The sequence below is a fragment of the Lithobates pipiens genome, unplaced genomic scaffold (genome assembly GCF_037356315.1).
Source record: "Lithobates pipiens isolate NorthernLeopardFrog02 unplaced genomic scaffold, aLitPip1_a1.2 Scaffold_3, whole genome shotgun sequence".
Lineage (NCBI taxonomy): Eukaryota > Metazoa > Chordata > Amphibia > Anura > Ranidae > Lithobates > Lithobates pipiens.
The window spans coordinates 268,741,326-268,767,428 of NW_027507790.1; the positions used below are offsets into that span (position 1 = coordinate 268,741,326).

Sequence of the window (26,103 nt, forward strand, 5' to 3'; positions counted from 1 at the left end):
GTGTCTCTGGCTTCACTGTGTCTCCAGCTCTGTGGTGTCTCGCAGCAGTGACACCTATGCCGAAATCAGGAGATCGGATCTCCTCCAGCCCCTCCCACTTCACATTCTTCACCAGTCATCTGACCTCTAGTCTCTGCACCCCCACCCATGCCATGAACTGAATGGGTGACTGCGAAGAGGCTGAGTTGGTGGCCATGGGCTGCTGGGTGGTTGCGAAAAGGCTGGGAGAGTGGCGCGGGCTTCAGGAACAGCCTAGGATTTGGTGACCCCTGGCAAATCATCATTTGACCCCCCAGGTTGAGAACCACTGATCTATGTCCACTATTTGAATGTTAGAATTCAAGTGCTTCCAAAGAGCAACACTTATGGCATGATATCACCATGACCCCCCTGGTCCCAGTGATCTCATAACTCTTTCATTACATATAAATATTTTCCACAGCTCCCTCATAGAACACCTGGATGACAACACCTTGCTGGTGGTGGCTGGGGACCATGGGATGACCGACACCGGGGACCATGGAGGAGACAGTGAGAAGGAAGTGACTGCAGCTCTCTTCTTGTACAGCAAAGCCCCTCTTTTCGCTAAGCAGCTATTGGAGGTACTTTATCCAAAGATTGTTGGTTGGATGAAACCAGATCATATATGTGATATATACAGTCATATTAAAAATGAAATATACCCCATGGAAATTGTTGACCTTTTTCAACATATTTGATCAGTCAAACATTAGATCTTTACTCAAACAGTGCCTACAGATAAAGGTGATATACTTAAATAAGAGCACAAGGAATTTCTTTTATTTTCAATCATTTATTCCTGCAAAAATATCAATAGCTGTAATTGTGTACTGTGGAAAAAGTATATACAGCCTTGGTCTCAGAAGCTGGTATTGCCCAGAAATTACTTCTTGTAGCTGGCCTTCAACTGCACACTAACTTTGACTAGGTGACATTTTTTACCTCTGCTCCGTGTAAAACTTCTTCAGTTGCAAGATCCTTGCGTGAAATCCCCTTACAAAACTAGGGTTGTCCACACCCTTCTATTTCTTTTTGAGCAATTCCTTGGTGGATTTGGATGTGTGCTTCAGATCATTATTGTATTGAAAGATCCATTTCCAATTCAACTTCAACTTTCAGAAAGATGGCCTCACAGTCTCATGAAGCACACTTTGATATGATGCAGAATTTTTTATTGACTCGATGATTTAAAGATGCCCAGGCCCTGAAGCAGCAGGCAACCCTAAACTATAACTTTCATCACCATGCTTCACAGCCGTTATGAGGTTTTTCTCCTGGAATACTGTCTTTTGGTTGCGGCAAATGTCTACTGTTACTGTGATCTAACAACTCTTTGATCGGTCTTCAGTGCATTGTTCCAGAAGGCCTGGTCTTTGCCTATATGTCCAATGGCAAACTGTAATCTATAATATTTTTGGACAGCAAATGCTCTTTCGTAACACACATCCTATGCAGATTGAATTGATTTAATCTCTTTATTATTGTGGATGCATGTACATTGACCCCAGCTGTTGAAAGAGTTACCTGAACACCCCACAATTAAATGTTGGGGCTCTTGGAGACTTCCTTTAGCATCCAAGGGTCAGCTTTTGGATTGTATTCCCTGGGCCAGCCTGTCCTGGGCTAATTAGCAGTCTTTTAAAATCTGCGACAGTATTTTTCTTACAGAAGAATGATTGATTTCAAATCTTTTTAAATGCCTAGACTCCTAATCATTCACAACCTGAGGGCCATAGAGAGCTCTAATTATTTTGGCATGATGACACCATATATGTCAATAACCAAGCGAACCCCAGACTGAGGTTTAAATGAGACAGGTCCCACCCACATACCTCCCTAAGGAGGTTGTAATTATTTGCACCTAATCTGGAACCCCATATTCTAATTTCATGGATTTGAAGTGATGGTAAGTGTATAGGATGTACTTACTTTTTCCACATGACAAGACTGCATTCTTAAAGCGGAGCTCCACCCAAAAGGGGAAATCCTGCTCGTTTTTCCCCCTCCTTCCTCTGCAGTCTTCTGGAACACATCACAAGTCCCAGAAGACTAGGGGACCATTCTCAAGGCGCACCGCGGCTCACTCATGCGCAGTAGGAAACCGGCTGTGAAGCTGCAAGGCTTCACTTCCTGTTTCCCTTACTTGAGATGCCAACGCCTGCACCCAAAGGCACGTGAAGAATCTATTCCAGTGAGGACATCTCTGGATCCCTGGACAGGTAAGTGTCTTTATTTTCAGCAGTTACAGTATTTGTAGCTGCTGACTTGAATTTTTTTGCGGGGAGCCTGGATCTCCTCTTTAATTTAGATCATGAAAATTAATTCATTGTCAGTAATGTTATTGTTCAAGTCTATGCCCTTGTACACACGATCGGACATTCCGATGGACAATGTCCGATAGGACCGTGTTGTCGAATAATCCGACAGTGTGTGGGCTCCATCGGACTGTTTCCGTCTGAGTATCCGACGGACCCAGTTTTCCAGCTGGGCTATAAAATTTTCCGACAACATGATCCGATTGGACTTTGTCCGATCATGTGTAGAGAATTCCGATCGGACAAAGTGCCACGCATGCTCAGATCAAATTCCTAGACCAAAGCTATTGGCTACTAGCCACAACGTGGTCCCGTCATAACTAAATAACGTCATCACGTTACGAACGATCGGATTTTGTCCGACCGTGTGTATGCAACAGTTTCGGACAAAATCCGTCGGACAAAATCCAACGGATTTGGTTGTCAGAATGTCCGACCGTGTGTACAAGGGCTATCACTTTTACAGTGAGGGAAAAAGGTATTTGATCCCATGCTGATTATGTTCTGTGGACAGGTGCCTGTACATGTGCTTTCTTCAGTAGGGGGACCTTGCATATGCTGCAGTCCTTCATAGCGTAGTGTGTTACCAATTGTTTTCTTGGTGACTATGGTCCCAGCTGCCTTAAGATCATTGACAAGATTCTCTCGTGTAGTTCTGGGCTGATTTCTCACCGTTCTCATGATCATTGAAACTCCATAAGGTGAGATCTCACATGGAGCCCCAGACCGAGGGAGACTGACAGTCATTTTGTGTTTCTTCCATTTGCGAATAATCGCACCAACTGTTGTCACCCTATCACCAAGCTGCTTGCCGATGGTCTTGTAGCCCATTCCAGCCTTGTGTAGATCTACAATCTTGTTCCCGACATAATGAATGAATGAAATACTTGTATAGCGCACAATGCAAACTGAATCGCCTCTAGGCGATACTTGGACAGCTCTTTGGTCTTGGCCACAGTGGAGAGATTGGAATCTGATTGACTGGTTCTTTGGACAGGTGTCTTTTATACAGGTAACAAGCTGAGATTAGGAGCACTTCCTTTAAGTGAGTGCTCCTAATCTCAGCTTGTTACTTGTATAGAAGACACCTGGAAGCCAGTAATCTTGCTGATTGATAGGGGATCAAATACTTATTTCACTCATTAAAATGCAAATCAATTTATAACTTTTTTGAAATGCGCTTTTGTGAATATTTTTGTTGTTATTCTGTATCTCTCTATCAAAATAAACCTACCATTAAAATTATAGACTGATCATTTCTTTGTCAGCGGGCAATCGTACAAAATCAGCAGGGGATCAAATACTTTTTTCTCTCACTGTATCTTTAGGCCTCATTTAAATGAAGATCCAATGTTTGCCTATCGAAATATGTGGAGTCAACCATTTCCTTGGGGGTATATTTACTTTTTCACATATGTGTTCAAATAAACAAGAACATTAAATATCTCCATTATTTCCCCTTACATCATCTCAGGCTGTAGTTTAGTTCCCACTTTGAGCTGCCTGCTGTTTATCTGACTGTTGTTCTGTTGTAGGACCCCGAAGCCGTCCCCCAGGTGAATTTGGTCCCAAGCTTGGCGCTTCTGCTTGGTGTCCCCATCCCGTACAGTAACCTGGGAGCCTTGATCAGTGACCTCTTCTGGTGGTCGGAAGATGGGGATGACATATCGGCACTCCTTACAAAGACAAGTGCTTATCAGATTAACACTCAGCAGGTCTGTACATTTTAAGATGTAATTATTATTATTCTTTGTAAAGCACCAGCATATTGCGCATAGGAGGGGGTGCAAATGGCTAACTCCAGGCAAACATAAAAAGGAACTTGTGAATGATTGTATAATGTAAGAGGTGGGCAGCACTGGGCACTATATAGGTAAAGGTGACAGGTGGTGCATTTGATCGGAGTTACTTGATCCTTGGTAAAGGGTCAGAGTAGATAGAGGGATGAGAGATTTTTAGGGTAGGGGAAAGTCTGGTAGGATGAGAAATCATGTAATCATGCACAGGATGAGGCTATGATTGAGGAGGACATAAGATAGTCAGTGGAGAAGCACACCATTTTGACCAATATTTTAGTAGGAGATCAGAAAGGAAGTACATTTTTTGAGTGTTTAGAAAGTAAAGTTTAGTAACTTGAATTTAATTCACAGACTGATGAGAAAGTTATAAATAAAGCGGCAGTGAAGGGCACAGATGAAGAGCAGAGAACATAGAAGATATAAGTCTCACAGCAACATTCGTGATAGGGCGTAGGTAGGGAGTGGCACTACATTTTAGTGGAATACTCGGTACTATGGTAACTGCATTCAAAACTTGTCTCTGGAATCTATTTTAGAAGCAGGAATTCTAAAAAGCTTAACAATGCTTACTAATTATTAAACTAATAATTAAAGCAGACTTTTAGACTGGTACACTTTTAAGTGGTTGTAAAGTTTTACATATACCCAGTGAGGTGGCTGGCCTTAGATGATACATAGAGATGAAATAAATATTCCTGTACCTGTTTATCTGCAGTCTTCTTTTTTTAAAGTACTGAATTTATAAGCTTGTTTGAGAGTTCAGCAAAAAGGGGGTGGAGAGCTGAAGTTAAACTCTGCAGGGCTAAGTGAGCAGAGCTCTGAGAGCTGATTGGAGGGTAGGGATACCCCCCCCCCCCTTCACACAACACACAAGAACAGAGCTGAGGCTTTGAATCCTCTGGAGGTCCCTACCCTGTCACCAGTCGCTCCTCTCCCCCTCCTCTCCACCGGCGCCTCCATTGCCATTCTGGGCACCTGGCTTCACGTCCGAGCACGCACGGCGCATGTGCGAGTCATGCTGGGCTCCCAGAGTGGACAGGCAATCTCCCGGGACCTGTCACTTGTCCCAGGAGATCACCTAGAGTGAGGGGCTGCCTAAGGCGAAAGGAGGAGTCGCCTTGGTGGTCCCTGGGCGGAAGGATCAAGTGGGAAAGGAAGTCCCCCTCTTAACGAAGCCCTCCCTCCCCCCCCAAAAAAAATAATTACATGCCATATGTGGCATGTAATGGGGCGATGGAGTGCTTAAACAGGAAGTTCCATTCTTGGGTGGAACTCCGCTTTAATTGAACAAGCTGAAGTTAGAAGCTAATTGGTTTCTTTTTTTTTTTTCCAAATATAGTTTTATTAAATTTATCGGTACATAGAACAGAAAAAACAAACAAACAATCTGGTGTCCATATTAGATAGGTAACAGAAATTGGTGAAAACAGGTGCGCAGCACCGGTGGAAGACAAAATCCAGCTCATATCGAATATCAATGGTTGCCCGAGGGCACGGTGTAATGCACAGATGTATATTAAAAGTAGCCGCTTTGCCAACCATCTTCCATACATATATAAGTTACCGCAACCATATATCACCACTGCGCAATGTAAAATAAGTGATCGGGAATCACCAGAGAGAACAAAGAGTAGGGATAGTCAGAAAATGGAGAAGGAGAAGCAATAAGTAGAGACAGGGATTGGGGGATGGAGGGGGGAAGGGGGAGAGGGAGGGGAGGAGGGGGTAACGGTCAGACAAATCTGTAGAGGCAGGTCGCAGGGTCTCTAGGCCTAATAGTAGAGCCCCCGGGTAACATACACTATTCGATATGTCAGGCGTCAAATAGGGATCTCCCTGCATCTGAATACTTGAATAGGTTCCAACGGGTCCATATCTGAAGATACGTCTCACGTTTATCCGCTGCTGTCAAAATCAAGTCCTCCATTTTATTGATTTCTTCAACCTTTCTCAGCCACAATGCCACCGTAGGTGGGTTTTGCTGTTTCCACATGAGGGGAATGCAGGCCTTGGCTGCGTTCACCAAGTGTCGTAGAATAGATTTTTTATAGGTTTTGAGCAACATGGTAGAGACATGTAGCAGGAAGAAGGCGGGATCGTCAGGTATCACGAATTCCGTGAAGTCCTGAGATACAGTGCGTACCGAGTGCCAAAATGTTAGCAGCTTGGGGCAGGTCCAAAAAATATGGAGCAATGTCCCCCCTATCCGTGCCACATCGCCAGCACCGATCTGAGGTCTCCGGGAACATGGCACGGAGTCTGCTGGGAGTCAAGTACCATCTCATCAAAACCTTATAATTCGTTTCTTGCGTCTTTGAACAAATGGAAGACTTGAGAGACAGGTGTATCATCCTGTGGACCTGCTCTGCATCAAAAGTACGTTGGAGATCTACGCCCCATTTCTCAATGCAAGTCAGTTCAGGTTGGACCGGGGGTGTATTAAGAAGGGTATATGCCCCAGATAGGGTCCGGGGCAGTGGTTCCCTGCCCGAGCAGTAATCCTCAAATGTAGTGAGTGGTCTACAGTATTGATGTGGGCCATGTAAGGAGTGGAGGAAGTGATGCAGTTGTGCCGCCGGCCAGAAGGGCATGCGGAAGCTAATTGGTTTCTATGCAGAGCTGCAACCACATTTTACACTCTCCAGTTTTAGTAAATCAACCAGTGTAGGCCGCTCCACCTATCCATGCGTCCGGACCCCTGATCTACATACAGGGCGCCGGACTATGGATTCCAATGGGTGGGGATTTTGAAGCACGTGATTAGAGCCAGAGACTCTAATAGGCTTCAAAAAAGGGTGGGCTTGGGACGCAGAGCACTGCGCCCTGATCCCACCCAGTTGTGTGACAATATCGAATGAAAATTCGCTATTTTCACACAAAATTTCCTCCCCGCCAATCAGAAAGCAGGTAGTGGGACCATTTCCGGATTGGCCAAAATGTCAGGCGATCCTAATGGACGCCTAGGTGTAGGAGACGCACGGCGGAAGCCACTGGAGGATAGGACGCCAGAGCCATTGCTTGCAGCCCGCCACTGCCCACAGCAGGGGGGGTAGTGTTAAGGGACTAGCCATTTGCCCCCCCCCAAAAAAAACACCAGCCGCCACTGAAATCAACCCCAATATGTTTTCATCTATCATCCTCCATTTATACAATGCCAAAATGTTGTATGTTTGCAGTGTATCTGAAAGTGATCTACTGTCATTCTGATTTAAAAACTAAGAATTACTTTGCAAAATCAATTTAACCATATCCTGCCCAGACTATAGTCAATAGCCAGGCAGGTGCTTTCCCATCCTGACCTGACGTCATATGACATCTTGTCAAGAAACACCAATTGCGGGGCCACGCAGTGGCGTGATCTGTCACTGTTTGTGTCCACAGCCAATGACTGATCAGTGTGCTGGCTCGCTGCCGGTACCATGTGACCGCCATGACCAATTGCAGCCTGTCACATGACAGTTGTACACAATAGATGGCTTCCTTTCATGCCATCCATTATGTACAATTGTGTTTCTAGCTGTGATTGGTCAATTTGATCACATGGTACAGACAGGGCTAATCGCAGTCCACCTGCACCATGTGATTAGCGTTGACCAATCACAGCTAATCAAAACAAAACAAAACAAACTAAATGAATCAGTTTCTTTCAGTAAAATGCTTTCTTATAGCAGTGTAAAATAATGTGTAAAAAACAAAATCCTGATCACTTCGCCAGAGTAGTACAGTGTTACTATGGACATATATTAATTTCTTAATTTTCCCAAAAATTATGGCAAATTATTATTATACACACGATTTATATAACGCTAACAGTTTACGCAGTGCTTTACAATGTAGAGGGGGGACAGCACAATTACAGTACAGTCCATACAGAAGGGACAGGAGGGCCCGGCTCGTAGAGCTTACATTCTAAAGGGAGGGGGTGATGGTACAAAAGGTAAAAGATGCAGGGAATGATTTGATGGGGTTGTTAGGGGAGTGTGGGATTAGCAAATAATTACAACTTTAAATAACCCACCATGCCTCTTACTAAATACCTTGGACTGTCCGCTTTACAAAAAAGGGGTAATTTCTGTATCTGTACTGTCCTGGCATTTTTCGGCTTCAAGAAATGAGACTGTCAGTACATCAGCCTGTGGTGATTAAATACCACTAAAAGAAAGCTCTATTTGTGGCCTAATTGGCCTGGGCAGGAAGGGGGTGAAAGTGCCCGGTATTGAAGTGGTTAGGTGATTCTGTATTACAAATGTAAGTCACAGTGGGTTTTATACTGTGTTTGCCTTTTTGTTGTGTTATCACTGTACCTGCTTTAGTTTGCAAGCTACCTTTTTGTGCTGTGGACTCTCACAAATGCTATGTGTTCTCTCTCACAGGTAGCCCGTTATCTCTCCTCCTATTCCCAGGCTGCAGGGGACCTTTCTGCTGATAAGTTGAGGCTCCTCGATGATCTTTCCTCCTCCTCCATGGCAGAATACAAGCAGCTGATGTCCGAGTGGGACCAGAATACGGTGTCGGAGGCAGAGCTGGAAGAGCGACTGACCCAGCTGGTACAGAAATTGCAACTCTACCTCAGCCAGGCCCGCCATGTGTGTATGGAGTCCTGGGCCCGCTTCCACCCGCTTCGCATGATCTTCGGAAGCCTCATCCTCTTTATGTCATGCGTCGTTTCTTACGTAGTTGCTGAAGCTGGATTGTCTATGAAGATATCTTACAGGAGTTTGCTGGGGTATCCGGTGTTTATCTCACTGTTGCTGACTGTTGTACTCGGCCTGGGCACATGGATGTCATTTGTAGATATGGATTTAGTATCTCTTTGTGCTTTAGTCACTATTGTCTCTCAGCTCAGTTTCCTTTACATTTTCAGGTTAAGGAGGTATGCACAAAAGAGATGGTGGTCCCGGCCTACCTCTCTCTTAGTGTCAGGGTCCTGCATTGTGCTCTTTTTCCGCTGCTGTACTCTATTTTCGGACAGTTTTGTAGTGGCGGAGGGAAAGGCAGCTCAGTTTTTTCTTGCGTCATTGCTATTGGTGACAGTGGCTAAGCTACACTGGGATGGAAGACTGACCCTCCCAACTTTCAACCCCCTAGGAAATGAATCTCTGAAGCCCTCACTTACACCGGGCTATAAGAAGGATGGATCCCGGCTGTTATTGTTACTTGCAGCCTTGGGGCTTTGCATTCGCCTCTCAAGCTTCTTTCACAACTGCCGGGAAGAGACGCCGGAATGCCATCCATCTGCTTTTCTGACTCCGCTGTCCAGTGTGCAGGACCCAGAACTAAAGAACTTCTCTTATATCTGTTGTGTCTTGTGCCTGGGGGTCATTATCTACCTCATCAGAAAGTGGCTGCAGCACTACGGAAACTTGAACAGCTCCTCCCCACTGGTACTGTATGTCCGATGGGGGTTCCCACTTATAGCGCTAGGGATTTCCTGCTTTTGGGCCCTTAGCTCTGGCACAGAGGACACGTTTGCCAGGCTGCGGGAGCTCACACACCTAGCTCTGGTGGCCTTCCCCAGGGCCATATATGTCTTCGCCGGAATGGGCATTTTGCTCACCCTGTGGAAACCAATGACGGTTTACATGAAGCAGAGCCAGGATTCCAGTGCGGACAACACAGTGACCACTTTTGGTGGTGTCCCAGGATCGCAGGCGGAGCTCCAGCATGTCATCCCACAGATCTACAGGAAGATGCAACGCACACTAAAGAACCGGCTCCAGCATAGCAGAGAAGGAGAGGAAGGAAAGAAAGGAGCTGCACTGGAGGCCTATGGACTAGGCAGCGTATACTCTGCCGCAATGGTCATTACTCTGTCTCTGCTCACCCTTGTGCTTATAATGCTGCACAGTGAACGAATGACCCCTGCCTTCCTCCTCCTATTATTAGAGGCACTGGTCATTCTCCAGATCCATGGACATGTCTCCAACCTGTACTGGGCACCTGATGACAGCGGTGAGTTAAAGTGGAACTTTAGTCAGAAAATTAAAGTGATTGTAAAGTCTTGTTGTTATACTTACCTGCTCTGTGCAGTTCATTTTGCACAGAGCAGCCCCGCTCCTTCTCTTCTCGGGTCCCTCTTCTGCGATCCTGGCCCCTTCCTGTTCAGTGCCCCCACAGCAAGCAGCTTGCTATGGGGGCACCTGAGCCGAGTCACAGCTCCCTTGTCCATTCAGACATGGAGCCCCTGCTCTCCCCTGATTGGCTATCTTACAGCAACGGGAGCCAATGGCGCTGCTGCTGTGTCTCAGCCAATCGGGAATGAGAACCTCAGACGGCTGAGACACTCGTGTAAATCGCTGGACAGAGAGGGACCTCGGATTAGTGTTAGGGGGGCTCCTGCACACACAAGGCTTTTGATCTTAATGCATAGAATGCATTAAGATTAAAAACAAAACCTTCAGCCCTTACAACCCCTTTAAGTCCTGCTAGATCACTTCTGGCTGGCCCCTTTTGCAGGTATAGCTATGTTGCACAGTAAAAATAAGTGCCTATACTGTTTAAAATCTGGTAGTACACTGTCTCACCCTGCTCTGCACATGCTCAGTTGATGTCCTTTTTTTAGGCACTGCTGACTTTGTAGAGGCTGATCTGCTGACCGCCTTAAAGCAGAATTAGCCCCCCGGTCAAAACGGAATGCAACTTTGAAATTGTGGTACTTTACTTGAAGTAGCACGATTTCAAAGCTGCAGGTTGGTGTGATTTCAGGTGCAACTTGGCATTGCAGAAATAAAAAACAGCTTGACTATCAAGTGTACCTGTTACCTTATCGTGAATGGGCAAAGAACAGGTTCGTTTTAAGGGATTTTTTTTTTTTATAAAGCCATTTTAAATAGCTCAGTAGTTTTATTTAAACATTTTTTTTCAAAGGTGAAATTTACTTGCACCATCCCTGTGGTTATTTTATTATATTTTTTTACTGTAGACCAGAGGTCTCAAACTGGCGGCCCTCCAGCTGTTGCGAAACTACAAGTCCCATGAGGCATTGCAAGGCTGACAGTTACAAGCATGACTGCCACAGGCAGAGGCATGATGGGACTTGTAGTTTCAGAAAAAAGATGGAGGGCCGCCAGTTTGAGACCCCTGCTGTAGACAGTGTGTGCAATCTAGTTCAGCCATTTAGAAAACTGCAGCAGTTTCCAATGCATTTCTTCCTAGGCAATTGTGGCCATTTTTGTAACCGGAAAACAAAAGTTTTGTCCAGACTCACAAAGTCGGTGGCATCAACTTTCTCAACAAGATAATCCCATATCCTTCTCATTTTTTTTAACTTAATGCAGAAAGGCATTCCACAGGTTAACTTTTTTTGCCCAATTCTCACTGTGTTGCATGACTGGCGTTTTTCTGCACTTGATCAATGCTGGGCACCGCAGTTGTTTTCTATGTACCTTGTTCACATTGAAACACTGCCTTCAGGTTCGTTGCAGTGTGTTGTGGAAAAATGCAGACATGCTGCATTTTTCAGCAACTCACTGGTGCTCCCCCAATGTCACCATCCATTTATGCAACCGCTTCCCACTTCCGGAACACATCCGACCAGGGGCGTTGCTAGCTATACTAAAAGATCTGGGGCTAGAGCCCATAGCAGCATAGTAAAGAAAGTCATACGCTTGGGCGGGCATACACACATATATATATATATATATATATATATATATATATATATATATATATACAGCAATATATGTGTGTGTGTGTGTATATACATCAGGGTCCCCAGAGAGTCCCCCTCGCATCAGGGTCCCCAGAGAGTCCCCCTCGCATCAGGGTCCCCAGAGAGCCTCCCATCAGGGTCCCCAGAGAGCCACCCCCTTGCATCGGGGTCCCCAGAGAGCCACCCCCTTGCATCGGGGTCCCCAGAGAGCCTCCCCCTTGCATCGGGGTCCCCAGAGAGCCTCCCCCTTGCATCGGGGTCCCCAGAGAGCCTCCCCCTTGCATCGGGGTCCCCAGAGAGCCTCCCCCTTGCATCGGGGTCCCCAGAGAGCCTCCCCCTTGCATCGGGGTCCCCAGAGAGCCTCCCCCTTGCATCGGGGTCCCCAGAGAGCCTCCCCCTTGCATCGGGGTCCCCAGAGAGCCCCCCACTTGCATCGGGGTCCCCAGAGAGCCCCCCACTTGCATCGGGGTCCCCAGAGAGCCCCCCACTTGCATCGGGGTCCCCAGAGAGCCCCCCACTTGCATCGGGGTCCCCAGAGAGCCCCCCACTTGCATCGGGGTCCCCAGAGAGCCCCCCACTTAAAATCAGGGTCCCCAGAGAGCCTCCCCCTTAAAATCAGGGTCCCCGTAGAGCCTCCCCCTTACATCAGGGTCCCCAGAGAGCCCCCCACTTACATCAGGGTCCCCAGAGAGCCTCCTTTCCCCTTGGGGACTCCTGCAGAGACTCGGGCTATGGGCCCCAGATTCGGGTCTATAGCCCCAAAAGCCACCCCCTAGCGACGCCACTGCATCCGACCCTAGTGTGCATGTTAAAGTGCATTGTTTTAGCACGTGGCTAGTGTGAGTGGGCCATTTGTAAAGCAGCATTGCAGACATTGGGCTGCTTTACAGAGGCACTGCACATCCATGAAGCACATTTCTGCTTGTTTGACACTCTAAAAGCAAAAGGTGCACAATTAAAATGAATAAACTAAAACCAAAAAAAACAAGCCAGGAGGAGAGCCGGGTCACATGACCTGTCAGTCATGTGAATGGCCTCACTTCCAATGCTGGAGTTCTCTAGCATTAGGCTTCAGGCTGCAGGTTCCATACTGCGGCCTGCATTTTATGAATGGGCTCCAAAATGCAGGCTGCAATATATGTCTAACAGGATTCAGATGATGATATACATACTTTACTTTATAAATAGGCCTCCTATTAAAGGACAATAACATGTGGTAACAGGCTAGAGTTGACCGACCTTCAGACGATTAGAGTGGTATAAATACTATTGTTATTGTTACTTTAGACTTGTTTTGCGTCCCGTGGTACGCGGTCATAGCGTGGGCTCTCGCCGCCACCCAGAGCTTCTACTACACTGGTCACCAGCCAGTCTTCCCTGCCATTCACTGGAATTCGGCTTTTGTGGGCTTTCAGGATGGACACACAAACAACATCATCCCTGCACTGCTGGTTGCTGCCAACACCTTCTGCTCCAACATCCTCTTCTCAGGTAACAATGATTGCACATTTCTAATATGCAGAAATAATACAACAGCGCTAACAAATCAGAACAGAAAATGACTGGGAGTTGAGGTGAAGGTCAAGGCAATCAATAGAATATAGATTGTGAAAGAGGCGACCGTATAACTTGCCGATAACTGAAAGACGTTAGGAGCGGACCAAGCCAATCAAATTATAGCATGATTTATTGGAGTTCTTCTGCCAGAACAGTATATGGAGTATACTATTCTCTCCAGTATATGGAGATAAAAAGAAGAGGGGTTGCAATATTTGGAGGGCTGATAACTTTCCTAGATTAAAGGCAGATGATAATGGGTGTGGCTTGTGGGTGTGGTCTAAGGGGCGTGGCATTAAGTTGTACTGTAAAATCTATATTTGGAGATTGTCTGATGTAAATGATATCTTCTCCCCTGAGGAAGCCGGATCCTGCCTACTGCTGCTCTGGCCGTTCCTGTGTGAATCCCCCACCGGGCGGAGGAAGAGAGGGAAAAGAGAGACCCGAGAGGGGGAGAGTGAGGACGAGGACATGCCTCTAATGGAGATGAGGCTGAGAGAGAATCCTGACTGCTTCTCTGTGGCACTGCTTCAGCTGGGGACCAAATACCTCTTCATCCAAGGAGTGCAGGTACTGAGCCAGCTAATAATATGACCACAATCGCTCATCATTCAGGGAGTACATGTCCTGAGCCCAGTGTTACTGTGCCTGCACACACACTTCATTCGGGAGTGAAGGTACCAAGCCAGCTCATATTTTGACCACAACCACTCATTCATGGAGTGCAGATACTAAGCCAGCTAATACTGTGACCATACACACTCTTCATCCAAGAGTGCAGGTACAGAGCCCAGTGTTACTGTGCCTAAACACACCTTTCATCCAGGAGTGCAGATACAGAGCCAGCTAATGTGATTATACACTTTCTTCATGCAGGGAGTACATTTACTGTATCCAATGGTACTGTGTCTGAACACACTCTTCATCCAGGGAGTACAGGTACTGAGCCTATTGTTACTATGACCACATATGCTCTCCATCCAGGGAGTGCAGGTACTAAGCCTATTGTTACTATGACCACATATGCTCTCCATCCAGGGAGTGCAGGTACTGAGCCTATTGTTACTATGACCACATATGCTCTCCATCCAGGGAGTGCAGGTACTGAGCCTATTGTTACTATGACCACATATACTCTCCATCCAGGGAGTGCAGGTACTGAGCCTATTGTTACTATGACCACATATACTCTCCATTAGGGATGAGCTCAGGCGATGTTTGCATGGACCACATGCCGCCAGGAAGTCAGCACAGCGCTGCGCTAATCACAGGCAGTGAGACATTGCCCCGATGTACAGCTGCAGAGATCGGGCAATGTCTCACTGCTTGTGATTAGCGCAGCGCTGAGCCGACTTCCTGGCGGGCTCTGCATGTGGTCCATGCAAACACACCTGAGCTCAATCTTACTCTTCATCCAGGGAGTGCAGGTACTGAGCCTGTTGTTACCATGACCACATATGCTCTCCATCCAGGGAGTGCAGGTACTGAGCCTGCAGGCACTCTTCATCCTGGGATTTCAAGTACAAAGCCTCATCTTACTGTGTTATTGCACACACTCTTCATCCAGGTACTGCAGGTACTGAGCCTGATGTGAATGCACACTCTCAAATACCCTGGGACTGCAAATATATATCGACAAACTATTTGTTGTGGCACTGTTAATCTTTTCCATATTTGGTCAGTTGTCACCCTTTAATCCACAATTGATGGCAGCAGGATTTGTGGAAACTCACTCAAAAGCAATTGATTACTATTGATTATTGGTCTAACATTGGCATGCTTTATACTACCAGCCAATCTGTAGACATTTATAGGGCTGTTAAAGTAAAATGAAGCATTTACTTTAACACCTGGATGTAACCGCACTGCCAGACAAACAGGCTTTGCCTATCACAAATAAAAATATTTAGAACAGTAATTCAGTTTGAGAATCATTCTTTTCAACTCGTGTTTGCTTTTTGCTTCCTTACAGCTCCTGTCCTGTGTCTGTGCGGCTATGATTCTTCGGCGTCATCTTATGGTGTGGAAAGTGTTTGCTCCAAAGTAGGTTAAATCTACTTGTATCTAAAATGACCACCCTAACCACACATACAAAAATCTTCCCTTTCTACGAATACAGGACAGGAAGATGGAGCTTAGTTCTAGTTTGATGTCCCTGGAGGCGGGATGTCCCAATTCCTGGTTAGAATGTTTTTCCAACTAAAGAAACTGGAATACAGAAAAGACTTGTGGAGGGGATTCTTTTTGTATGGCTGATGACAATGTCACACATGACCCCTATGCTCAGGGATTCACTGCATGAAACAGGGTCCCATATTCAGGGATTCACTGCATGAAACAAGGATCCACATCAGGGACTTTCTGCTTGAAACAAGGCTTCACACTCAGGGATTCACTGCATGAAACATGGCCCCACATTCAAGGATTCACTGCATGGCACAGGGCCCCACATTCAGGAATTCACTGCATGAAACAGGGTCCCACATTCAGGGATTCACTGCATGAAATGGGGTTCCACATCAGGGACTTTCTGCTTTGAAACAAGGCTCCACACTCAGGGATTCACTGCATGAAACAGGACCCCACATTCAAGCATTCACTGCATAAACCATGGCCCCACATTCAAGCATTCACTGCATGAAACATGGCCCCACATTCAAGGATTCACTGCAGGGCACAGGGCCCCTCATTCAAGGATTCACTGCATGAAACAACCCCTATAATCAGAGATTCATTGCATGAAACGGAGCCCCACATTCAAGGATTCATGAAACAGGGCCCCACATTCAAGGATTCACTGCATGAAACAACCCCTATAATCAGGGATTCGCTGCATGAAACGGGGCCCCACATTCAAGCATGAAACAGGGTACCGCATTCAGGGATTCACTACATGAAACGGCTCCACATTCAGGGATTCACCGCATGAAACAACTCCTATAATCCCTGAATCCGGAGTTGCATTAAACAAGGTACCACATCAGGGTTTCGCTGCTTGAAACAAGACTCCACACTCAGGGATTCACTGCATTAAACAACTCCTATAATCAGGGATTCACTGCATGAAACAGGGCCTCACATTCAAGCATGAAACAGGGCCCCACATTCAGGGATTCACTGCATGAAACGGCTCTATAATCAGGGATTCACTGCATGAAACGGCTCTATAATCAGGGATTCACTGCATGAAACAGGGCCTATAATCAGGGATTCACTGCATGAAACAGGGCCTCACATTCAAGGATTCACTGCATGAAACAGGTTTCCACACTCAGGGATTAACGGCATGAAACAACTCCTATAATCAGGGATTTGTAAAACAGGGCCCCATACCCAGGGATTCATATTAAAATGGGGAATTTTTTGAACACCTATGAAATGTTTACTTCCATTTGTATCTTTATGTCCCTGGAACATCAGTTCATGGTCTAGGTGTCAGCAGTAGAGGAAGTGAAGGGGAACCTCCCCAATGGGTACACAGGCAGTCAGAAAAACCTAAAATAGTCCCTGACCCTTCCACACTACATTAAAAAAAACAAAAACTACTATGTATGGAAAAACGGGCTGGAGCTGGGCCTTTTAAAGCTTGACTCCAGGCAGTTATAAAAAAACAAAAACAAATTAATGCCACTCTTTATTCATTAATACATCATTAAATGTAGTTTAGGTATATTTTTTTGACCTTTTATCAGTCTCTTGCAGTCCCTGTACAGCAGAGGTCAAAGAAGGGAGGGAGAAGGCAGCACAAAGAGCCAATCAGGTGTGCTGCAGGGGCAGGCTTTAAGAAGGGGAAGCAAGGAGTAGCTTATTAGTCTGTTGCTTCAACTTTTAAAAGTAATAATGCAGCAGAGAAAGAGCTGGTCTCTCCCCCTACTAGATAGGGCTGTGCTGTGTGGCTGAGCTTTGTAAATCTCAGGGCTGAATGGACAGAGCTGCAAATCTTTTGGCTGGTAAAACATTTCCCATATATGTATTTTATCTGTGTGTTTAGATGTTTGCCTGGAGTTCAGTATTTCATCTATAGTATCCCTTGTTCAGTATTATGTCTATAGGTGCCTTTCTTCAGTATTCCATTTACAGTATCCCTTGTTCAGTATTATGTCTATAGGTGCTTTTTATCAGTTTTACATCTATAGTATCCCTTGTTCAGTATTACGTCTATAGTATCCCTTGTTCAGTATTATGTCTATAGTATCCCTTGTTCAGTATTATGTCTATAGTATCCCTTGTTCAGTATTATGTCTATAGTATCCCTTGTTCAGTATTATGTCTATAGTATCCCTTGTTCAGTATTATGTCTATAGTATCCCTTGTTCAGTATTACATCTATAGTAGGGTTCCACAGATACCGAGCATTTGTACGAGTACTTGTACAAAATTGCAAATGCTCTGATGCCTAATCCGATACCTGGGCAGTCGGGGATGATCGGTTGGGGCCGTCACAAGCACCGATCTCCCTGTATAGATTTAAATAAAGCAGCTAACAGCCGCTTCTCCTCCTCTCACTCCTGCGGCTTTCAGCTGCTTTATTTAAATATATACAGGGAGATCGGTGCTTGTAACGGCCTCCACCGCCCCATCGATCAGCTATGACTTTCCCCTGTGTCCTCCTCAGTGCTCCTAAGGTCCCCGCCATGTCCTCCTCCGCTGTCCCTCCATGCCCTCCTCTGCTCCCCCTCCGTGTGTCGTCCTCCACTCCCCCTCCACGTCCTCCTCCGCTCACCCTCCATGTCCTTCTCCGCTTCCCACTCCCTCCGTATCCTCTTCCCCTCCATGTCCTCCTCCGGTCCCCCCTGCCGCAGATCTGTCAGGATGGAGAGCGGAGGAAGGAGCTGGTAAATCTGCCATTTACTGACTCCTTCCTTCTCCGAATGCACAGAGTCAGTCATCACTGACTCTGTCCATTCATAACTGCGCATTGTAAATTGTGTTTACGATGCTTCAGTTTATGAATGAACAGGAGCCGCTGTCTCTTGTCCATTCATCTTTAGTGCAGCTGAGGCTGCAGAGAAAGGGATTGGGGAATCTGTGTCCTCACTCCCTTTCTCTGCCTCAAAGGGAAGATGTCAGTGGTCTGTTTAGACCCTTGATATCTCACCAAAGCCCCCCTTCCCAAACAGGGTTGATGGAAAGAAATATAAAAAAAAAAAAGAAAAGTTTTAATAAATATTTAAAAGTAAAATTGTAAAAATAATAGAGCGTTGAGTGTAGAGAATCCCTTGTTCAATATTACACCTATAGTATCCCTTGTGCAGTATTACGTCTATAGTATCCCTTTAATTTATTGTCCTTCTTGTCTCTCAGGTTCCTGTTTGAAGCTCTGGGCTTCACAATCAGCAGCATCTTTATGTTGTGTGGGATTGCACTGGTTCTGCGGGTGGACTGTGTCGTTCGTGACTGGTTCCGGAGGCTCTTGGTCCAGCAGAGCAGGTAGCAGCGGAGGATGGACTAAAATGCTGCTCAGAACTCACTCAGTGCCTTTCCCAGTCCAGGCTGTGGGCTGCTGCACTAATTGCACTCCGCCAGCTGGCAGAACCCCGGACCTTTCCGCCATATTTGTTTCATCTGTCTAATCGGAGGATTCGCCAAGAGACGGCAGTAGCTTAGACCCGTCTGGTGTTATCAGCAGCCATTTTCTGACGGCTCTCCTGTCAAGTATTTACCATGGACAGCAGACAGTCCACTATCATTGCTGCAACATGTCGAGCGGTGTGAGTGAACTGCATTTTACTGGAGAATAAATGTAGCTTTTGGGAGAGTTAAAAAAAATATATATAATTTGTGGAAGGACACTTACCAACCACTGCCAAGAGCTTGCCATAGGAAGTCAATACGTCAGTGACCGCACAATAAAGATTGCCTGAGTCTATGTGTGCAAGTGGTGCCAGAGTCTTCTGAAATAAAGGGAATCTTGTGCTACATTATTATTGGGGTCCTCTTGTATGCATCACATCAGGGAAACTTATTAAAACAGCCACAGTGAGATGGTGCAGAAAATGTTTTTATTTTTTGTACTCACCATAAAATCTCTTTCTGTGCATTCATTGAAGGACCCAGTGGGGACCTTAAGATCTTGACCGTTGGGTTATACTGCCATCTGCAGAAGTAAGACACATAAACAAAAGCACAGCCTAGGGGCAACCCCTGCTGGTGGCCAAACTTGAGGCAACTCCGTTGCAAAGAAATGAACAGAAGAAACACAACTGGTCACAAACGGACAAAGGTTGTCCTTCAATAAACACAAAAAAAAAAGGATTTTACATTGATTTAAAAAAAAAAATTCTCTTCTAATCACTGAAGAAAATGGTGGAGATCTTTAGACCTTAACCACTGGGATGTCTCAAAGCAGTTTCTACCAAGGTTTGGGAAAAAATAACAATGAAAGCTCCCGCCTAAGGCAAAGGCAACTACACTGCCACCTATAGGACTTTGTGACCAAAAGGGGCATCTGAGAATGCAACAACAGCAACCTTGGTGACAGGGAAAATGAAAAGGCTTCTCTGCCTCAGCCGCTCTCCAGTGTTTCTCGGGCTTACTGGTCTCACTGCGAGCCCGGAAAATTATCCGGTGGTTTGCGTGGCTGTCCATAGAGGTGAAGAGAGAACAGATCATCTCTGATCAACTCTATGATCTAGGAGGCCAGAAGCCACATCATGACGTCACTTCCGGTTAAGGGCGGATGTAAACAATTTTGTATTTTTTTTTGTAAAGTATCAGATTGTTTTTTTTTTTTTTTCTGATGCTTTCAACGGTAGAGAAGAGATCTGGGGTCTTAGAGGCCCAAGATGTCTCCAAAAAGAGAACCTGTCATGCTTTATTGTTATCACAAGAGATGTTTACATTTCTTGTGATAGCAATAAAAGTGATAAAAAAATTAAAGGGACGGTGTAAAAATAGATCGCACACACATATGTAAACAGTGATTGCACCACATATCTGAGGTATCTCCTTGAACATTGTAGCAAGAGAAATAATTCTAGCTCTAAGACCTCCTTTGTAACTCTAATTTCGTAACCTGTAAAAGATTTTAAAGCGTCGCCTATGGAGATTTTTAACCGTTTGCCGACCGCCCACGATATACGTTGGCAGAAGGGCTCGTACAGGCAAACTAACGTACCTGTACATTGCCCTTTAAGAGGCGGCCAGCGGGCATGCCCACGCAAGCTCCGTGAGTCGGGTCACGGGTCCCGCAGACTCGGTGTCCGCGGGGATACCCGCAATCGCTTCACGGAGAGGAAGAACAGGGAGATGCTAATGTAAACAAGCATCTCCCCGTTCTATTGACAGTGTCACTGATCTCTGCTGCCTGTGATCGGGAGCAGAGATCAGTGACATGTCACACATAGCCAAGCCCCCCACAGTTAGGATCACTCCCCAGGACATACTTAACCCCTTCACTGCCAGTGTCATTTACACCGGAATCAGTGTATTTTTATATAGCACTGATTGCTGTATAAATGACAATGGTCCCAAAAATGTCCCATGTGTCCGCCATAATGTCTCAGTCACGATAAAAATCGCCGTTCGCCGCCATTACTAGTAAAAAAAAAAAGATTAAAATGCCATAAAACTATCCCCTATTTTGTAAACGCTATAACTTTTGCGCAAACCAATTGATAGGCGCTTATTGCGATTTTTTTATTTTATTTATTTTTTAACAAAAATATGTAGAAGAATATGTATCAGCCTAAACTGAGGAAAAAAAAGTTTCTTTATATTTTTGGGGGATATTTATTATAGAAAAATGTAAAAAATAATGTGTTTTTTTTTTTCAAAATTGTTGCTCTTTTTTTGTTTATAGCACAAAAAAATAAAAACCGCAGAGGTGATCAAATACCACCAAAAGAAAGCTCTATTTGTGGGAAAAAAAGGACGTCAATTTTGTTTGGGAGCCACGTCGCACGACTGCGCAATTGTCAGTTAAAGCGATGCAGTGCTGAATCGCAAAAAGTCCTCTGGTCAGGAAGGGGGTAAATTCTTCCAGGACTGAAGTGGTTAAGTAGCATACTTTGTCAACACGAACGTGTGCAATTTTAAAGCGTGACATGTTAGGTATCTATTTACTCAATGTAACATTATCTTTTATACTTTACCCAAAAAATAGGATTTTTCTATACAGCTTACCTGTAAAATTCTTTTCTTGAGAGTACATCACGGGACACAGGAGCTCATTACATAGTGGGTTATATAGGCACCTCTGGTGATTGGACACTGGTTAACCCCCAATTAAGGAGAATTCCTCCCCTATATAACCCCTCCCATATGGGAGGCACCTCAGTTTTGTAGCAAAGCAATAGGAAACCACGTAAAACCCAAGAGGGGCGGGAGCACTGTGTCCCGTGATGTACTCTCAAGAAAAAGATTTTACAGGTAAGCTGTATATAAAAATCCTATTTTCTTGATCATACATCACGGGACACAGGAGCTTCATTACATAGTGGGATGTCCCAAAGCAATGCTCAGATTGAGGGGAGGGAGACACAGATCATAATTATAGACCGCCATGGACCGGAGGACCTAAGCTGCAGCCTGCAGTACACTGCGCCCAAAGGCGATATCCTCTTTCCCTCTGACATCCACCTGATAGAATCTGGTGAATGTGTAAACTGATGACCAAGTTGCAGCCTTACAGATCTGAGCCAGGGAGGCCTGGTGATGCACTGCCCAAGAAGCACTTACAGCCCTAGTAGAGTGCGCTTTCACTTGAAAAGGAGGGATTTTCCCTCTAACACTATAGGCCTGAGAAATAATCTGTCTAATCCACCTTGAGAGAGTGGATTTTGATGCCGCCTGGCCCTTCCTAGGGTCTTCCGGCAAAATAAAAAAGCAATCAGTTTTCCTCATCTGAGCCGTTGCTTGAAGATAGATACTGATTGCCCTAACCACATCCAAAGTGTGCAAAGATTCTTCTTCTGTGGACTGTGGGTCCGGAAAAAAAGTATGGTAGGATTACATCTTGATTCAAATGGAATCCCGAAACCACCTTAGGTAGAAAGGACCTGTTGGGACGCATGACCACCCGGTCCTTATGAACAATTAGATACGGCTCTTTGCTGGAGAGAGCTGCTAGTTCTGACACTCTTCTAGCCGTGGATATGGCTACCAAGAAAACCATTAGTTCTTTTGACCAAAAAATTGAAGTCAGATGCAAAGGTTCAAATGGTTGCCCCTGCAAAGCCGAGAGAACCAAATTCAGATCCCATGGGCATACCGGAGGTTTGACTGGCGGCCTTATCCACATAGCCCCCTGGATAAAAGCCCGCACCAGGGAATGCGATGCAAGTGGCTTCTGAAAAAACACTGACAAGGCCGAAATCTACACCTTCATAGTGCTTACGGCCAAATTAATTTCTAGGCCTGACTAGAGGAAGGCCAAGATCCTGCTAATGACATACTTTCTAGGATGCCATTCCCTGGGTTCACACCAGGAAACATATGCCCTCCAGATTTTTGTAATAAATAAGCCTGGAGGCCGGCTTTCTGGCATTAACCAGAGTAGAAAGGACTGGCTCCGAAAGCCCACGGTCTCTCAGAATGTGGGTCTCAGCAGCCAAACCGTCAAATTCAGACTGTGTAAAGCAGGATGGTAAATTGGACCCTGTGAGAGCAGATCTGGCCGGAGAGGGAGGATCCACGGCCTGCCTACTGCCAACTTCATGATCTCTGTGTACCACGGTTGCCGGGGCTACCAAAAGAACCGATTTTGTCTCCCTCTTGACTCTTCCCAGGAACCGTGACAGAAGCGGGCACGGGGGGAAGGCATAAATCAGATTGTACTGATCCCAGGGAACTGTCAGAGCATCTGACCCCTGAGCAAGTGTATCTCTTGTCCTTGACACAAAATTGTCCAGTTTCCTGTTGAACCTGGACGCAAACAGATCTACGTCTGGAGTACCCCACCTGCGACATATGTCCCAAAACACGTCGGGGTGCAGAGCCCATTCTCCTGGGCACAACTGCTGGTGGCTCAGAAAATCCGCCTGCCAATTTTCCACTCCTGGAATGAAGACTGCAGAAAGGCATGGAACATGCTTTTCTGCCCAGACAAGTATGCGATTCACCTCTTTTTGCGCAACCAGACTCCTGGTACCGCCCTGGTGATTGATATAGGCCACTGCTGTGGCATTGTCGGACTGAACCCGAACAGGGAGACCCCGTAGTCGGGAAGACCACTTTATGAGAGCCATATAAACTGCCCGGATCTCCAAGACATTTATGGGCAATAGCTTCTCGATCGCAGACCATTTCCCCTGCGAGCACGTCTCCTCTAACACTGCTCCCCAGCCTGTCAGGCTGGCATCTGTCGTAATAACCTTCCATGGAAGAGGAAGAAAAGTTTTGCCTTTCAGCAAATTCTCGGTTTGTAACCACCAAACGAGACTCTTGCGTGTCCCTGGGGATAGACGCATAGGAAGATCCAAGGATTGGGGCTTCCTGTTCCAAGCCGCAAGTATGCATCTTTGCAGAGGCCTTGAGTGGAACTGGACGAATGGAACGGCCTCGAAGGAGGCGGCCATTTTCCCTAACAGTCTCATGCACAACCGAATGGGGGAAGATCTCCAGCCCAGAATTAGGCGCACCAGATCCCCAATGGCCAAGGCTTTTGGCCTTGGAAGAAACACCTTGCCCTGAGCGGTGTCGATAAACATACCCAGGTATTCCAACCTGGTAGCAGGCTGTAGGGACGACTTTTCTAGGTTTATAATCCAACCTAGGCGTTCCAGGTGTTCTAGCGTTCTGGTAACACTGTGGTTCAGGAACGCTACTGTTTTCTCCATTAAAATCAAGTCGTCTAGATAAGCCATGACGGTTATACACTGAGCTCTTAGGTTTGCCAAGAGAGGGTCCAGAATCTTTATGAAGACTCGAGGGGCCGTAGCGAGCCCGAACGGCAAGGCCACAAATTGAAAATGGCGCCGCTCTACCGCGAACCTTAGTTTTGTTGTGCGGGAAAAATTGGCACATGGAGATATGCATCCTTGTTGTCTATTGATGCCATAAACTCTCCCCCTTGCAGGGAGGAGACCACAGTGCGAATTGACTGCATTCGGAAGGACCAGATGCGTAAAAAACGGTTCAGATCCAGGATAGGTCTGACACTTCCATTTGGCTTCGGCTTTTGGGTCCACTTCTACTATCTACTTCTACTATCACCCCCAGGGATAGTAAGTGATCTAAGGCCAGAAATAGCGTTTTTTGCTTTACTGGATCCCTGGGGATCCTTGACCTTAGAAAGCGAGAAGTGTGGAATCTCCTGAAACTCTAGCTTGTAGCCCAGAGATACCGAAGAGATCACCCACTTGTCCAGGATCTCTTCCCGCCAGGCTTCCGTAAACTGCAGAAGCCTTCCCCCAACTCGGCCGAGCGGGGGCGCCCCTTCACAAGGAAGCTTTTGGGCTCTGCTTGGTAGGCTTTCGCCCCCAAGTCTTTTTCTGCCCCTGGGCCCGGCCCTGAGCCTTTCCTGTAGAGGAGGGATGAGAAGGCCGTCGCCACTGCTTAGAGCTTGATGCTCCGGGAGAGAGAGAACGCCTAAATGATGGACGTTTGCTCCTTTTGACTGGAAGGAGAGTAGATTTACCCCCTGAAATTTTTTGGATGAATTTGTCTAATTCTTCTCCAAACAAATGTTCCCCTTTAAACGGGAACCCAATCAAATGCTTCTTGCATGATAGCTCAGGTGCCCAATTCTTTAGCCATAGGGCCCTTCGCATGTGTACCAACAGGAGAGACAAACGAGATGCTTGTTGGACAGAATCCAAAATCGCATCAATCATGAAACACAGAATTTGAGGTATTTCTGCATAATTCTCCACTTCCTCACTGGGAAGGAGGCCAAGCATATGCTTAACCTGTTCCTTGAGGAACTGACACAACCCCACGGCTGCGACTGTAGGTTGCACTACAATGCCAGTCATGGAAAAGGAGGCTTTTAATAATGTTTCCAACTTCTTATCAGTTGGATCTTTAAATACCTGAGCATTATCCAACGGACAGGTCAGGTTTTTATTCACGCAAGAAACCGCTGCATCGACATCCCCATTTCTTGGTGAAACTTTCCTCCAGAGGATAATGCATAGAAAACCTTTTAGGAGGAGCAAACAGTTTATCGGGATGTCCCCAATCCTCATACATCAATTTATCCATTAAGGGATGAATTGGAAAGGAAAAAGCAGTCTGTGGGACTTTCCTGACTTCTAGGGAAGAAACCGAGGACGTAGCGACTTCAGCAGCAGGCATTCTGAATGGGGTACGCACCAATTCAGTATAATATTGCACCTGCTTTCTGAGCGCCTGGGAGGAGGGGACTCTCTCCTCTTCCTCTGATTCCTCTGACTGCTCAAGATCCCTGTCCCAAGATAGGGATCTCTCCTCATTGTCAGAAGAATCATCTGAAAGAGGACTCTCAGCAGAGGGAGGGGACCTACCCCTTTTCCTGCTATCTTTCAGGGAAGCAGAAATAAAATTCATGATTCTCCCTTCAAAACCCTCCAATGTAGCCCTAAGGGAGTCCTCAGTGACATAGACCGGGGCTGAGACATTAGGAGAGGCTGCAAAACCTGACAGGGGCACTGACTCATCCTGTGAGGCTGGCTCCAGTCTTGCAGGGGGGGGTTGTAACTTACAGGCATTTTTAGAACCCCTGGACCTTGGCGGTGATTTACCAGTGCCCTTGTTACCTCCCCCTGAGACCCTCTTACAAGGAGACATAGTCCTAAGCTACAAAGCAGAGGTACTAATGCAAAGTGCAATCACTGTTGTG

General features: G+C 46.1%; 1 protein-coding gene across 2 annotated transcripts in view; it reads left to right on the forward strand.

The window, feature by feature from the left end:
- Nucleotides 1-19,267, forward strand: part of PIGO (phosphatidylinositol glycan anchor biosynthesis class O) — a 40,173-nt gene extending 20,906 nt beyond the window's left edge. Inside the window, exons 5-11 of one of the 2 annotated variants that reach the window (XM_077463146.1) lie at nt 443-602; nt 3,872-4,051; nt 8,509-10,087; nt 13,074-13,277; nt 13,708-13,913; nt 15,316-15,386; nt 18,648-19,267. In XM_077463146.1, the coding sequence (XP_077319272.1) occupies nt 443-602; nt 3,872-4,051; nt 8,509-10,087; nt 13,074-13,277; nt 13,708-13,913; nt 15,316-15,386; nt 18,648-18,777 (2,530 nt within the window). In that variant the 3' untranslated portion in view covers nt 18,778-19,267. Of the gene's footprint in view, nt 1-442; nt 603-3,871; nt 4,052-8,508; nt 10,088-13,073; nt 13,278-13,703; nt 13,914-15,315; nt 15,387-18,647 lie in introns of those variants that run through there. The other variant, XM_077463148.1, reaches the window with a different exon arrangement.
- Nucleotides 19,268-26,103: the final 6,836 nt, after the last annotated feature.